The sequence below is a fragment of the Manis pentadactyla genome, chromosome 3 (genome assembly GCF_030020395.1).
Source record: "Manis pentadactyla isolate mManPen7 chromosome 3, mManPen7.hap1, whole genome shotgun sequence".
Classification (NCBI taxonomy): domain Eukaryota; kingdom Metazoa; phylum Chordata; class Mammalia; order Pholidota; family Manidae; genus Manis; species Manis pentadactyla.
This window is the reverse complement of record NC_080021.1, coordinates 114,221,128-114,237,746: the sequence shown is the minus strand read 5'-3', so window position 1 is coordinate 114,237,746 and position 16,619 is coordinate 114,221,128. Positions and strand designations below refer to the sequence as shown.

Genomic DNA, 16,619 nt, shown 5'->3' with positions numbered 1-16,619 from the left:
TTTTACTCATTAATCTGTATATAATGTCTTAATATTTTCCTGTTAGTTGAATTTTAACCTATTTCACTACTTTATATTTTTCATCTTATTTGTGTATTTGACTTAAATTTGTTTGATTTGAGCCTGACACCTTTTCCTACTTATTCACAAACATTACATTAATAGAGTATGAGGGTTTCATATTCTCTTTTTTCAATTGCTGTTTTTGTTTGTCTTAGGAAATGTCATTGGCAAAACAGCTTCATCTCTTTGGAATTATTAACGTTCTTAGCTATAAAGAGTCTTCTGTTCATAAACTAGGTTTAATCTGATAAATATAATTGTTGGTACTTTCAAGTCTTAAGCACACAGTGTATAGTGAAATGACACTAAAGAAATCAGGAAATGTAAAATTGATTTTTGGTTTTGTCACTAACTATTCATGAACCTTGACCCTTCCTGACTATAAAGTGGGGATATTACAGTTCCTTAAGGCATGAGATGAGGTCGAGATGAGATACTTATGTGGAAGTGAGGATGAGAAGAGATAATGTATGAGGAAGTCCTTTGAAAACTGCAAAAAATTTTGTTATTTCTGTTATTATTATTATTATTAAAGGATTTTCCATTACAAATGAAAATTTGTATTGTGCATAACCAGTATTGTAACAGTGGTGAAACTGACAAAGACTAGTTTTTAAGATATGTCAGAAGGTGGAAAATGTGTTGAATTTGCCCAGGCATTCAGCAGTAGTGAAAGGCAGTTTTGGCAGAATAATTACTTTTTTCCACCCTCAAATATACTGTCTCCCTTTCCATAGAAACTATGTGAGGTAAGATGTCATATGTTTAAAATCTTTAAACCTTAAAGGAAAAAAAAAGTCTTGACTTCAAAACAAACAAACCTCGGAGGGGCCTGTAGGCTTGGCTCTAACATTTTACCATCCCACAGACTGCAAACATTACAAGACCTTGGTGATCTGTCCCCATGATCTCACTGAGACTTTGGCTCCCTAGATCTCATACCGTGCCCCTTAGGAAGTTCTTGGATCAGAGGCAGAAGTGGTCACTTTTGTTATTTTTCTCAGTATGGCCCCGGTGCTGTGGCTGACTGTCTTTCCTGCTCAGGCAGCCAGAGAACAAGGAAGTTACTAACTAGACTGTGAGGCTGAGTGGATCTTGTCAATTTATATTCCATCTTATATAGCTAATGCTCTTTTTGTGTTTGTGACTGTGGTCAAGTACCTTATAGTCCCCTTATTATTTTTATGTATTCATGATTCAAGAAACATTTATTGGAAGCCCACTACACAAGACACCAGACAATATCCCAATTGAGAGTCAAGGAACAAGACCAGGTGGCTCTATTCTTAAGAGCTTGCAAATTAATGGGGAGAGGACCCATAAGATAATAATTACAATACAGTGAAAAAATGGCTACAGATGCCTTTGGTTTTAAATGGCTAAATGAGATTTTAGGATTAGTTCATTTAGTAGCTCAATAATGTCATCAAGGACCCAGACTGTAGGCAAACATTTCCAGAAGATTCCTAGGAGACATCATCTCAGAACTCACTGACCATAATGGGGCCATATCTAGCCCGCCCCTAAACAAATAATTGGCAAAAGGAATGAGACATCCATGATAGGCTTAGGCCAGTTCAGAATTACCTCTTAGGTAATAGAGGCACTCTTTGCTGATGTGTGAGAGTTAGACACTCAAAATGAAGGCTTGACAGACAAGGGAGAATGAGGGAACAGATTTTGGAGAAAACCAACTACGAGAATGTGAGGGCAGGGAGTGACGAATACTGATGAGGGGAGTAGAGGGTGGCAGAATTTCATGGAGGAGATGTTATTTAAGCTGCTGTTAAGAGCTTGAAGAGCTTAAAGAGTTTTCAGGCTGCACAGGAGTTTGCCACAGCTGAGAAGGGCATTCCAGTAAAGAAAATGGCATAGTCAAAGATGTAAAAGAACATGGCATTTTACAAAACACTGATTATCCTAGAGCCTGGAGTATAATTTATGCAGAAGAATATACTGGGAAATAAGACCAGAAGGTGAGGTTTGGCAGGACTAGGAAAATACCTGAACATCATACTAATGATTAAGACCTTATCTGAAAGGAAAGGAAACCAATACAGGAAGTTAAAGAAATCTGCCATCCTTTTGTCAATGTCTTTCTAGTCTTTTGGGGTCTAAGACACTCACTCTCACGTAGATTTCTCAAGAAGGGCCTGTGTTAACATCGTTCCCTCAAGTCTCCCGTGTTTATAGCAGTTTTATACTTGAAGGTCATTTTGGCTAGATATTAGAACCTTGATTCACATTTTCTCTTGAATAACTCACATATATTATTCCCTTTCTACATTGCTACTGGAAAGTCTAAGGATATTATCTTACTCTTTCCCTTGGTCTTTTTGCCTGGGTGACCAAAGAAATTTTTTTCTTTTTTCCTAAAGTCCAGCAGCTGTAGAAAAATATTTCTTTATGTCAGCCCATTCTGGGCCAATTCTTCCAGGTATACAGAGTGACTTCTCAATATAATCTCAGGTTTTATTTATTTCAGGAGGGAGTTTTCTTGAATTATAGTTTTAAAATTTGTCTACTGTATTGTTGTTTATTTCTTAGGGGCTCTTACTATAGGCATGTTATCTTCTCTAACCATTTCTCTTGAATCTTCTGTTAGCTCTTTTCCCCTCATTTTGGAATTTTTATATCTTCTATTTTTTTAAGGATATTATCCATTATATTTGTTCATTCTTGTGTTCTTTGTAGTTTATTCTTCATTTTCAAAGTGAAAGTTTCTTTTATTTCTAATTCCTTTGGATGTTTTTCACCTTTCTTTAAAAAAATTTTTTTTAGTAATCACCTAATTTATGAGCTTTAATAATTCTAACTGATAGTTTCCTTTCATTGCTTCTATGATTTTTTTTCAGCTCATCTTTTTTTCTTATAATAACTCCATATGGAAACTGTAATGCTCATCTTTAAGTGAAATTTTTCACGATCTTTAAGGAGAGAGATGCAGACCAGGGTAGTGTTTCTTTCTTTCTACCTTTTTTCTTTTTTTTTTGATACAGTTGATATACAATATTGTATTGGTTTCAAGTGTACAACCTGGTGATTCAACAGTTATATCCACTACTAAATGCTCACTGCAATAAGTATAGTTGCCATCTGTCAATATACAAAGATATTACAATATTATTGATTATATTCCCTATCCATACTTTCATCTCTGTGACCATAATTAGGAAATTGTACCTCTTTATCCTTTTCACCTATTTCGCCCAGCCTCCTAGCCCTCTTCCCTATGGCCTGTCTGTTCCCTGTGTCTATGAGTCTCTTTCTCTTTTGTTTGTTCATTTGTTTTTGCAATTCCACATATAAGTGAAGTCATATGTATTTGTCTTTCTCCGTCTGCCTTACTTCACTTAGCATAATACAGGGTAGCATTTCTAATATCATGGCTCTCAAGATCCCCTTTCTATTATTTTCTCAGTGATGAGAGTAGATTTAGACCCCTTTGGTCCCCTTCTCTTTTTATGTGGACTTTATCATTCCTTTTTCCTACCATCCCTGCTTTGTTCAATTTGGATGTAACTCCTGAACTTCTCCTTAGTGCAGGGCTTCATTCTAAGAGGCTTCAGTGTGTACTTTTAAGAACTCACAGGACTCTAGCCACAGAATGCTCCAATACCATGAAACCTGGTGGCATTTATCATCTTATCCATTAATCGAGCCTGAAAAGTCTATGCTGTTATTCTAGAGCTTTCCAGGAAGACCTGATAGCAATTTGGGTTCCCTGGCTCTCAGGGCCTTCACAAATCCCTCTGCCTTCCCTCTACAGATTTCTACAGTCTCTTGGAGCAGAGGGACTTAGTGGTGGTTGGTAGTTTGCCCCAATCTTCTTGTATTTGGGGGTCAGTGGAGATACCTTGTCACCCAATATTGTTGTATATGTTGTCCCTTGTGTTTTTTGTTTTACCATACCAGTTTCTCCTTTCTTATAGGGAGATTAAAAACTGCGCCATTACCTTTCCAGAATTCCACTTGTTTTTCTTGAGAAAAAAATTGTTCTGTAATTTTGTAATTGGCACATGTATTAAATTATTGACACATACATCATTTGAAAACATGTTGTATAATTAGCACTCAAATGATAGTATTATCTATTATTTGAGAAACCCATTGAGCCAAATAATTGGACATCACAGAGCCACTGCCATATATCAGAGAGGTGGGGGTTTCTATCCAACCACCTGACAAATTCTTTTCCTCTGCCCATACATGGACACTGGCACAGAGAGGTCCCTTATCTCTCACTCCCCTCTCTCACACACATTGCTTCAATTACCATTTTCATGATGATGACTTCCACATCTACATCTCCAGCCTAGTTTTCTGAGTTCCAAATCCCTATATCCAACTGCCTCTCAGATATTTCTACTTAAATGCTGTGTGGGCACTTCATTCAAATTAGGTCTTCCAATATCAAATACCACCCTTTCCCACCCTAAGACAACCAAACAAAAGCTTGCCTTTCCAACATTAACACCACCTGTCCTCAAAAACCCACACCCTTCTCTCCAGGCCTGGACTATCCCCCACAGCCAAACTACCACTACCTCTTGCTGAATTTAGTGAAATAGACTCTGAGTTTCTAGGTCATTCTTTGCCCCAGTCCTAACTCTGCAATCCTAAGAGATCTTCTTTGATACAAAATTGATGAAATCTCTTTCCCCACCTCCCCACAACAATTTCCCACTTAATCCCCTTCCATGGCTTGCACATGCCCTTAAAATGAACTCAAACTCCCTACCAAGGCTTAAAGACCCTTCCAGATCCACCTCTCAGGCCTCATTTTCTCCCATCCTCCTTTACTCTTTTATGCTCTAACCATTCTGAACTAGAAAAAAGTCACCTGCCTTTCTCCCTGTCAGATCTGTGTTTATGGTGATTCCTCCCCCAAGAATCCTCTTCACACGGGATAACTCCTCATCCCTTAGACCTTAGCTTACAAACATCCTTGTGGGGAGGCCATCTTGAATCTTTACACCAGCTGAGGCCCTGCTGTATGTATCTGTAGTATCTTTACCCTTTCTGAACCCTTAGTTCCATTCCTTCTACTTGTATTTCCTTCCTGCCCAACATCTCCACTAGACTAAAAGCACCACTTGCACCATTGGCAAAGAAGCACACACAGTTGATGCACATTTATTTTCAGATTCCATCTGGGAATTTGCCTACTTGTTAAATATTTTTGAAACTCCCAAATCAACCCAACACTTTTGTGGTTGTTCTTATACATGCACTGAGAGGTAAAAAATATGTGTTGCCTTATATGTACATTCTAAGCTGAAGTTGAGCATGATGATGCTCTGGCTTCTTGTTTTGGCTCTCATACTGTAGACATGCATCCATTTTAGAGTCTACTTAAGGCTACATTTTCCACATCTTTGTGGGTTTTGTTGGTGATTTCACATGAGTCTAGTATTGAATTATTACCTAGTGACCCTAAGTGCAAGAAGGCTGTGATGTGCCTTACAGAGAAAATGCATGCAGTTAGATAAGTTTTCTTTGGGCATGACTTATGGTGTGTTGTCCATGTGTTCATTGTTAATGAATGTATAGTATATGAAATAAGATGTCTTTAAACAGAAAAGTACATAAAACAAGGTTATGTATTAGTTGATGAAAATGTTGATTAGAGGCTTGCAGGAACCTAATCCTATATTTCCCCTAGGAGCAATAGTTCACTATTCACTAATTCAGTTTTTATGATGACTTTATAGGACATAACTACTGCAAATAATAAAGCTCAACTATATTTTTCTAATATCTGCATCCCCAGTAATTAGCATAGTGACTCTTACATAATAGTAGTTCAACAAATATACTAAAATACTTCAAACTTACCTACATAGAAGTTACATATAGTATAGAAATAAACTGAACTTGTATTTCATGTCAAAGGTGTGCCTCACAGCCTTATCATTATATACTGCTTTCTAAAAAATACTAATTATAAGGTTGTTTTTGATATCTTTATTTTTATCATTTTCTAGGATTCTGGAGAAATGGTTCGTTCCTTTGTTGGTGGTTTGGAACTTGTTGTCAATTTACTGAAATCAGATAATAAAGAAGTTTTGGCGAGTGTATGTGCTGCTATTACCAATATAGCAAACGATCAAGAAAATTTAGCTGTTATAACAGATCATGGAGTTGTCCCTTTATTGTCCAAACTAGCAAATACAGTAAGTAACACATCTTTTCATTTTTAAATGCGTATTGTCATAAGATAGCATAGTGTAGTGGCAAAAACAATTAGCTTAAAATCCAGAGACTTGGATTCAAGTTTAATATCCATGACTTATGAGGTATGAGATTTTGGTCAACTCATTTATCTGAGACTAGTAAATGTGAAAGTGTATTTTAAATTGTACAGTGTTAATATGTAAGATCCTTGTAAAATAGAGGCTGCTTTTCATTTGTCACTGGCAAGTAAAGTGGCATCAAATATAAATGTTATTTTAGAAGTGTTAACTATCATCTTCATTACCATCATCATCATCATCCTCCTTAAGATAACTGTCCATGCCAACTTTAGAAGTTAAATGTACCTCCTCTAGCTTACCAAGCTTGGATTGATGATATTCTTGAGCAGTAAGACTTTGGCAATCACTGCAGTCTGTCCAGAATTATGCCAGATAGAATAAGCAGCCTTGAGAGATAATGACTTCACCATGATCAGAGGTATTTGAGCATAGTTCAGACTCCTACTTGGCAGAAAAGTCATAGAACAGAAATAAAATCATTGGAAAGATGCTTGGTTTAGAAGACTTTTAAGGGCCAGTCTAATACTGAGTTCCTAGGAATATCTGACAGATTCAGTTAAGGACACCAGGTTGTTGCCTGAATCAAGGGAGCAGTATAATTAATAAACAGAAAACTATATCCTATTCAGTTATACCTATGGGAAGTAATTGCATACAAAAAGAAGGGTAAAGTCTGTATGAAGAATATGGAGAGGAAAATGGCAGACTCAAAACACAGCATCGTTTGCTGCACTTCTTCTTGAGAACCAAGGTGTATTACTGATGTAGAAGGTGTAGAAGTAGAGGTAATCCACTTATCCCAGTTAAGTGAAATGCTCCCTTAAGAATGTCCAATATTCCTTAATTATGTTTTTACTAAACCAGTTGCTGATCTGTAATTCTTTGTTGTATGTAGAATTACTCAAAAGGAAATCTAGCCTCAAGTAAATAACTAATGCTAGAACCTGATCAACTTTGAGTGCACTGACTGCATTCAGTTCATAAAAAGAAGTCAGGAACAAACCTTGGTCTGTTGATGACCCACCAAAATACCAATTTTCTTTAAGACACCACTTGAGTAGCCAGCTAAGACCCTTCTTTCTTGACTCAGTGGCATCTTAGTGTGTACAAAACATCTAGCATATAAACATGATTTCACAGGATCATTATAGTGCACATACCACAACTTGTTTCCTTTGTGCAGACTAATGATAAACTGAGGCGTCATCTAGCAGAAGCTATTTCACGCTGCTGTATGTGGGGCAGAAATAGAGTGGCCTTTGGTGAGCACAAAGCAGTGGCTCTGCTAGTGCGTTACCTGAAATCAAATGACACCAATGTACATCGAGCAACAGCTCAAGCCTTGTATCAGCTGTCAGAAGATGCCGACAACTGCATCACCATGCATGAGAATGGCGTGGTAAAGGTACAGTTGATTGACTTTGCAATTCCAAAATAGGTAAATATAAGCTGAAAAGAAACAAGTAACATTAAGGTCTTACTAAAGTGGGGTTTTTGCACACAAAAACTGCCTACTTGTTGGGTTCATAGCTACAGTTGACCCATATGTTGTTATGGTTTATGCTGCAGAAAAGTTGCATGGGCATAGACTTTTTCTAAATCAAAGACTATAAAATATACTCAGTCAAGTAAGTAATCATTCCACACTTTGGAATTTGATTAAAGAAAATGTACAGCACATGAATAATCAGTGGTATTCATAATTCTATTTAATTTATTATTTACCTAGCTCTTCAGTATAAAATATAGGCACCAACTAAACAGCAAAGGTTCTGACTGAAACAGCAACTATAGTTTGACAGTCTTAACCATAATAGCAAGAGACCAAGTCAAAGATACATTGTTTTCAAAAAAAAAATCTATGCATCAGATTTTCTTTGCCTTTAACCAATATACAAGTAGGAGAGTTTCTACACATAGACTTTAATATATCTATACATTAGAAACCACCTAGACCTTCTATGAATGGAATATTTTGATGACAATAAATATAAAAGTACTTAATACATGAGCAGCTCATATGTATTAGGAAAAATTGATTTTAAGATGTTAGTTATTTTCTATTTTCTACAAAACAGCAGCAGACTTACAGACTCCAAGAAGAGACTAGCAGTTACCAAGGGGGAGGGGAGGTGTGGGGGAGGGCGGATGGGGAGGGAGGGAGAAGGGGATTGAGGGATATTATGATTGGCACACATGGTGTGGGGGGATCATGGGGAAGACAGTGTAGCACAGAGAAGACAAGTGGGGACTCTGTGGCTTCTTACTACACTGATGGACAGTGATTGCAATGGGGTATGGGTGGGACTCGATAATACAGGTGAATGTAGTAACCACATTGTTTTTCATGTGAAACCTTCATAAGAGTGTATATCAATGATACCCTAATAAAAAAAGTTAGTTCTTTTCTATAGCTTGTTTCCTTGTACAATATAATTTTACTATCTATTACCTCAGTTTGGAGCCTATGAAACCAGATGCGTTGACATTTGAAATGTAGGCCCCAAAGTGGCCTGATCTTTCAGACAAGAGTTAATAAAATCTCCAGTTAATCATGTCTAGTTAAATTTATATATGCCAAATGTGAAACATCTTATGAATAAGACTCTTAAAATGCCAACTGGTAGTTTCTTGAGGCAAAGATTTTATCTTTCAATCTTATTATAGTTAAGAATATGATGTTAATTTTTCTGAAATTAAACCCAATTTACATTTAAATGTGTCAACCTTTCCATTATAAATCTGTTTTTACAGCACAGAACTTAGGCCAAATTAGTTTCATCAAGCAAAAAGTTGGCACAAAAGCCCTTTTAAGCTAAGCACTAATTTTTCAAAGTAAATTATAAAAAAAAATCAGAATGTTAACTTCAAGTTGCTAAAGAACAATTAAAAAATGTCATCACTTCTATATCATTATGTTCGCACTTCAGAAAAGAAGACATTTCTAATTTAAAACTATATATCCTATTTTGAACAGGACTTGCATAATCTTACATACCATAAATACACAGCTTTTTAAAAAATGGAGCTAGAAAATTTAAGTAGCCTGGTTAAGTGTCTGACATATAACATATGCTTAGACAATCGCTGGTTAATTTAAGAAGAGAATTTCTAGGCTGCTCAAAGTTTTAAAATTTAATAAGTCTTACATGTTATGGCTTAATTGGCATAATGCCAGCTGTATACGCAACTCTCAAGTATTTCTTCTAATGCAAGTCAATAGATGATCCAAAATCGTTTATGAATGGTAGCCTGCTGTGTGAAGTGATGAAACAGTGTTCTGCCACCTACACAGCTTATTTGTATTAGAAGAAGAAGGCAATAAAAATGATTAGGAGGGGGCAGAGAAAAGCAAAAAAAAAATTAGGTTCCTTGTGCTCTAGACCCTTTCCTGGGTCATCTCAATGTACCTAGAAGGCTTCTCTGTCTCACCTCTTTGCATTCCTAACTACCTGCTGTTTCTCCTGGAGAATGACTGTAAAGAGCAGGACATTGTTTTTTATTTTACTGCCATGCTGTAGAGACAAGCCTTCCTTGGGGGGGACTCTCCCTCTCGGGACCATGGGGGGAGCATATGGACCTGTGTCTCCCTTTTCTGTGTCTCCCTTTTCTTTAAGGAGGACAAAAAATGTGGATGTGGTATACTTGCTTTTGGTAGAATAAATGAGGTTTGGTAGTTTGTATACGGGGAATAAAGGAAAGGGTTGAGTCAAAAGTGACTCCAGGATTTTGACTAGATGAAGAGGAAGATTTTATTTTATTCACCAATATAATGCAAGAAAATATTTGGCACATTAGGGAGGTTACAGTACCTGCCACAAATGTGTCACAATGTGTAAACTGCCAACCTTTCTGACTCCAAATGCACATAAACTTTATCCACTGTGTTAACAAATTCTTGCTGTTTTGTTCCTAATTGCTGCTGCACCTTTCTAGTCAAACGCTCATGCTGTCATTTTGCCGTCCTATGAACTCCTGTTGCAGGTGCCCAGGAGCAATGCTAACAGGCCCTTTGACAATTGCCAGAGTCATCTGTGACCTTGTTCATAAGTAATTTATTCTAGAGTTAGCTTCTCTGTCCTAGCTTCTTCAACAGCAGTGGCTGATGTTATGCAATGTACCTGTCTCATGGCAATAATGTTTATTCTGTAACAGTGAAGGAGCAAGCTTGAGAGTATGGACTAGATTGAGTCCAGTTTCTAATGTGTTCTGTTCAATTGCTCATTTGAATTTTAGGTCAAGAGCAGTGCTGTCCAGTAGAAATGTAACGTAAGATACATATGTAATGTTAAATTTTCTAGTAGCCAGAATTTAAGATTTAAAAAAAGTTAAAATTCATTTTAGCAATGTATTTCAACCCAATATATCCAAAATGATATTATTTCAAGATATAATCAATATGAAAATATTAATATTTTACTTATTTTTTATTAAGTTTTCAAAATCTGTGTTTTGGACTGGCCACATTTCATTCTCACTAGTGGCTAGCAGTTTTCTTATTGGACAGCACAGGTCTAGAGACAGGAGAGAGAAGATTTAGGAAGAGAGATATTAAGCCACAAACAAGAGTGGATAAGATGATTTTAGCAGAATTTAGGGAAGCCTGGGAGCAAAATAAACTCAAGAAGTTAACAGGTTAACCAGGAATTCCAGAAGCCAAAGGAAAAGTGAATTTCCAAAGGGTTTGTGTTTAAATTCTGCTAAGCAGTCAAAAAGAACTTCCTGACTCCATTATGGTTGAAAAACAATCCCTGTGTTAGTTAGATCCTTTCCAGGTAAAAATCTCTTATACATGAACTAATAAATCCCCTGATCTGGTTGATACAATGTGATAGGAATAATTAAATCCTTATCTTCTTTATGATTTTACACAGACTTATTTCTCAAAAGTAACAGCCCAGGGTCTTGTATCATTATATAATCTTGTGAACATGGATGCAGAGCTGTTAGCATCTATGCTGAAAATATGAGAAGTCTAGTCTAGGAGATATCCCAAAGTTATTGGCTAACTGTAACAAACCCAAACATAGGAAAGTAATACAAAGAGGAAAAGGAGTTGCAGGAAAAGCTGAGCAGGACAAGCCCTTTCCTAAGACAGAAAAAGTGATCAAATAGAGAGATGATGAGCATCCATAAAAGGCATTAAACTCCCTTCTGCATGGTGACATTGGACTTATTTTTCAAATGTCCATACCAGGCAGGTGAAGGCTACATTATGGCCTGTAACTTTCTGGAAGGCAGGAAATTGAAGAGATTGAAGAAAATACAAGCAGAAGCGGGTCCAGCAGTGGCAGAGTGAGGGGAGGGCAGCTCAGTGTGGGCAGAACTGAAAGGGTTGTCTTGGCTGCTTCCGGACGCAGTACATAAAATGGCATTCCAGAGAACCAAAGATGAATCTAGAAGCAAACACACCCCATAGCTCTTGAAGGCTGGCATAGGAAAAAAAAAAAAGAAAGTCACTAATGCTTTTGAGTCAAGTAAATGGGCTTTAGGGACTGAGATCACCCAGGAACTGTCAGGGTCTATACGTAGTCTACATACTTAATGTTTGGTCAAATATTTTCTGTTAATTAAAGCTGTTAATATAACTTTGTAGTTTTGAGTACTTTCCTCACATTCCTGATATTCCCTGTGTAAGATAAATTCTAACCGAAATAAGCAGGCGACGAGAGGCAACAAAAGGCCAGGCAGTTTATTTGAGTGCAATCCTGGGCGAGGTTCACCAGTCTGCACAAATACAGGCTGGAGAAGTCGTGCCCAGCAGGGCAGGCAGTGAGTTTTTAAAGAAAGTAGAGGGAGGCAGAGCATAGATTTACAGCAGCGCGAGGATTGGCTAGCCTAAGGCACATTTTTCAGGTTGGGAGGGGGCAGCAGCCGGGGACTTTGACATGTCATCACTGTCTGATGTGCTCACCCCTTCCTCCGGTGCCTCCAGCCTTACATTCCAGCCTTTTGGTTATAATGGGCGCCGACTAGATCTGGCTACTTCTGGCTGAGGAGGGGCAATGTGGGTAGGGTTAAGGCTGGTGGGAGGCTGGAGGAGGCTTGGAGGGAAGCAGCGAGTACTGGTGTAACAGCATTTGGTTTACTGCGATGTGAGATAGTTCTGCTAGGCATTGTTGTAGCTACCCAGGCTTTGTCCTATCCAGTACTGTCTTCCGAGGGAGGAGAGACAGACTGAGGCTTGTTCATAGCAGGCAGCCTGGATGAAAGAGTGGAAAGACGAACATTGAGCGGGACAAGGGGGTATCTCTGAGAATTCAGGGTGGGTTTTGTGCCCAGCAAATGGCCGTGCCAACTCCTCCTGGACAGCTAGTTTTGAAATCTCTCAACATTATAGCAACCCAGTATAATTGGTCTCCCTGCTGGCAAGGTATTTTTTTTTTAAGTAACATGTCTTGGGGACTAATTGGTGGAGTTGGAGTTTACCCGATTTAATGCACATGTTACAGACCCAGTTTTCTGGAGCTGGATGGGTCGTTGTGGCTAGCACTAATGCGAGTAAGGCACAAACGGAGAGGCTCCGTCTCACTAGACTTCCACTTATCATGACTGGGCGCTCATTTGAGCCTGGAGATGTGGTACCACAGGGAGTGTCCCAATAATTTGGCAGCTGTGGGAATGGCAAGGATCACCGTGTATGGTCCGGTCCACCATGGTTGGAGCAATCGAGGCTGCAGTTCTCTTAAAAGTACCTCGTCTCCTGGCTGAAGGATCACTGCATTTTCTGGGTTGCTGGACGACGTAGGTTGGGGTAGGAGCTGGTCTGCGTGTTCCCTGAGAAGATGTCTCAACAGTGAAAAGTAAGGAAGGTAGGAGGCCAAAGGAGGAGAGGCAGCGGGCAGGCTTGTGTTCAGTAAGAAGGGCCTGCCATACATTAGCTCAAATGCGCTTAGGCCAGTCAGTCCCCAGGAGATAGCACACAACCAAGCGAGAGCGATAGGGAGAAGATCAGGCCACGAGAGCTTTACTTCCAGAGACAGCTTAGTTAGTTGGTTCTTTAAGAGACCGTTAGCCCTTTTGACCTTACCCAACGATTGGGGATGATGGGGTATATGGAGGTTCCAGGTGATATTGAGAGCCTCGGCTGTTAGCTGAGTGACCTGAGAGATGAAGGCAGGTCCGTTATCGGATTGGAGTGAAGTGGGGAGCCCGAAACGAGGAACGATGTGTTCTGCCTGCACCCGCACCATCACTGATGCAGTCTCTCAGTAGGTGGGGAAGGCCTCAATCCAGCCTGAAAAGGTATCAACCAGAACTAGTAAATACCGGAGTTTTTTATGCCTAGGCATATGGGTGAAATCGACCTGCCAGTCCTGTCCAGGGATCGTTCCACTCATCTGGTGGAGGGCCATCCAGGTCTTCAGAGCACCTTGAGATGAGACGCGATGACAAGTAGTGCAGGTCTGGTGCACCTGATCTATTGCTTTGTGGAGACCGTAAGGGGCAAATATGGGGGAGAGAAACCGGTGCATGGCCTCCGGCCCAATGTGTAGAAACTGATGAATTTTGGCTATGATATCTCTGCCTTAGGCTCAGGGGAGGGCAATTTGTCCCCCGAGGTATATCCATCCCTGATCTCCTAATGTCCCCCCTTGATGTAGAAGCAGTCACCGTTCATCATTGGGGTACTGGGGCAATAGAGAGGGGGAAAGAAACAGCACAGAGGCTAGACTCGGATGTTAACTGTTGGGCCAATGCATTACCCATGGTTACTGGATCATTTCCAGTCTGATGTCCTTTACAATGCATGATGGCCACCTCCTTGGGGTCCTGTAGGGCCTGTAGCAGGTGGCTGATAGCCCTGCCATTGATGATCGGGGTTCCCTTGGTGGTGAGGAAACCCCTTTCCTTCCAAATTGCAGCATGAGTGTGTGTAATTAGGAAGGCATATTTAGAGTAGGTATAAATTGTGGCCTTCTTCCTGGCTGCCAGCTGTAACGCCCAGGTAAGAGCCACTAATTCGGCTTTCTGGGAGGTGGTTCCAGATGGGAGTAGGTTTGCTTCTATCACTTGTGACAGAGTCACCACTGCATAAGCTGCCCTTTGCACCCCGTCACTCTCTTTCACCAAACTTCTGTCCACGAAAAAAGTCAAGTCAGGGTCTTCAAGGGGCACGTCTTGTAGGCCCTCTCTAGGTTTTCTAAGGGCCTCTACAATCTCTACACAGGAATGAGTGGGCTGATCTGCCTGATCGCCGACGGTAAGTAAGGAGGCTAGGTTAAGGGGTGGAGAGACTTGTAGGGTTACCTGTGGATGTTCAATAAACAGAAGATGGAATTCCTGTATTCTTGAAGGACTCAAGGAGGCCAGGGATTTATGACTCAAAAGATCTTGCAACTGGTGTGGGGAATACACAGTAATGGGCTGTTGGAGTGTTAATTTCAGGGCTTCTCTGGCCAGACTTCCCGCAGCTGCCAGGGCTCAGAGGCAAGGCTGCCACCCTCTGGCGGTGGCATCCAACGGTTTGGAGAGAAAGGCAATGCGACGGTACCCTGGCCCTACTGGCTGTACCAGCACCCCAGTTGCTACCCCTGCCCTCTCTGCTGTATATAGGGTAAAGGGCTTAGTTAAGTCAGGGAGCATCAATGGGGTGGATGAGAGCAACACATCTTGCAACTGATTGAAAGCAGAAGCTACTTCAGTGGGTGAAGTTAGCAGCCCAGTAGAGGTCTCTGTAGCAGCTGCCAGAAGGGCAAAGTTAGGCACCCAGTGTCTGAAAAACCCTACTAATCCTAGAAAGGATAGTATCTCGGCTCCTGAAGTAGGTGGCAAGAGAGCTTTAATCACAGCCACTTGGTCCGCCATTAGGGCTCTAGTGGTGGGAGTTAGAGCTAGCCTGAGGTATGTAACCTGGGGTAGAGACAGCTGTGCTTTGGCAGGGGATACTCTGTATCCCATGTCTGCCAGGAAATCAAGAAGGGATGTGATGTCTAGGACCGAGGCCTCCTTTGAGGGGCTGCAAAGTAAAAGATCATCCACGTATTGGAGGAGAGTACTCTAACCCGTTGAGTGTTGTGAGAGATCCTCCACTACAGCCTGTCCAAAAAGGTGGGGGCTATCTCTAAAACCTTGAGGTAGAACTGTCCAGGTCAGTTGTCTAGATCGACGGGTGTCAGGGTCTTCCCACGTGAAGGCAAATAGCGGCTGCGAGTCTGAGTGGAGAGATATAGTGAAAAGGGCATCTTTAAGGTCCAGTACAGTAAAATGAGAGGTACCGGAAGGGACTTGAGACAGAAGAGTATATGGGTTAGGCACTACTGGGTGTAAGGGGATAACAGCCTCATTAATTATTCGGAGGTCTTGACCGAGGCGATACGCTCCAGAAGACTTTTTTACTGGCAAGATGGGAGTATTGCATGGAGAGTTAGTGGGTACTAAAAGCCCCTGCGAGAGCAGACGATTAACAATAGGCTGTAGTCCCCTTCGGTGAGCCTGCGAAATAGGAAATTGAGGCCGAGAGGGGAAGCGGGATGGGCCTTTAAGGTGTATTAAAACCAGGGTGTGGTGGGTTGCTACTACAGGGGTGGAGATGTCCCATACGACCGGATTGACGGCAGTCCAGGGAGTTGGGAGACTCAGGTCTCCAACGTCCAACTCCCCTTCGCCAACCAAAGCAGTGAGGGAACTTCTGGCATCTTGTAAGCTTTCAAGTTGGTGGAAAAAGGGAAATAGAGGCTCTTAACTTATAGAGCAAATCCCGTCCTAACAGAGGGGTAGGACAGGAAGGTATGACGAGAAATGAATGGGTAAACGGGATGCTTTGAAAGGTGCAGGCCACTGGGCCCATCTCTAAAGGCCCGGAGAGGGTTCCCATGACTCTAACTATGGAGACTCTGGCAGGGTATAAAGGCCCTTTAAAGGAGGGGAGAACAGAGTAGGTAGCCCCTGTGTCCACCAAGAAGGAGATGGGCCTACCAGCTACCCACTACCCTCGCTGATCGGGGTGTCCAAGTCCAGGCGTCTTCAATCTTCAAGGATGCCCAGCAGGTCTGAAGGGTAGTCTTTTGAGGGCATTCACCCCCCATGGGGCTCTGCTGCCGGAGGAGGACTACCCTCTAGTGGACAGTCCACTTTCCAATGACCTCGCTTACCACAGCTGGGGCACAGTTTGGTTGGTCTGTGTGGGTCGGGGCACTTCTGTGCCCAGTGCCCTTCTTCGCCGCACTGAAAGCAAGGTCCCAGAGGTTCGAGTCGATCTTCAGGGAAACCCTGACGATCTCCACAAGCCAGCCGCAGAGCAGCTGTTATGGCGCGAGTCTGTTCCACTATTCGGGCAGCTGACCTCCTCTCGCTCTC

At 40.9% G+C, this 16,619-nt stretch overlaps 1 protein-coding gene across 1 annotated transcript in view; it reads left to right on the top strand.

Annotated features, from left to right (window-relative positions):
• The window catches only part of ODAD2 (outer dynein arm docking complex subunit 2), a 168,783-nt gene that overhangs the window by 119,105 nt on the left and 33,059 nt on the right, over window positions 1-16,619 (top strand). Inside the window, 2 exon segments of the mRNA XM_057498332.1 lie at window positions 6,051-6,239; window positions 7,504-7,725. Coding sequence (XP_057354315.1) covers window positions 6,051-6,239; window positions 7,504-7,725 — 411 coding nt within the window.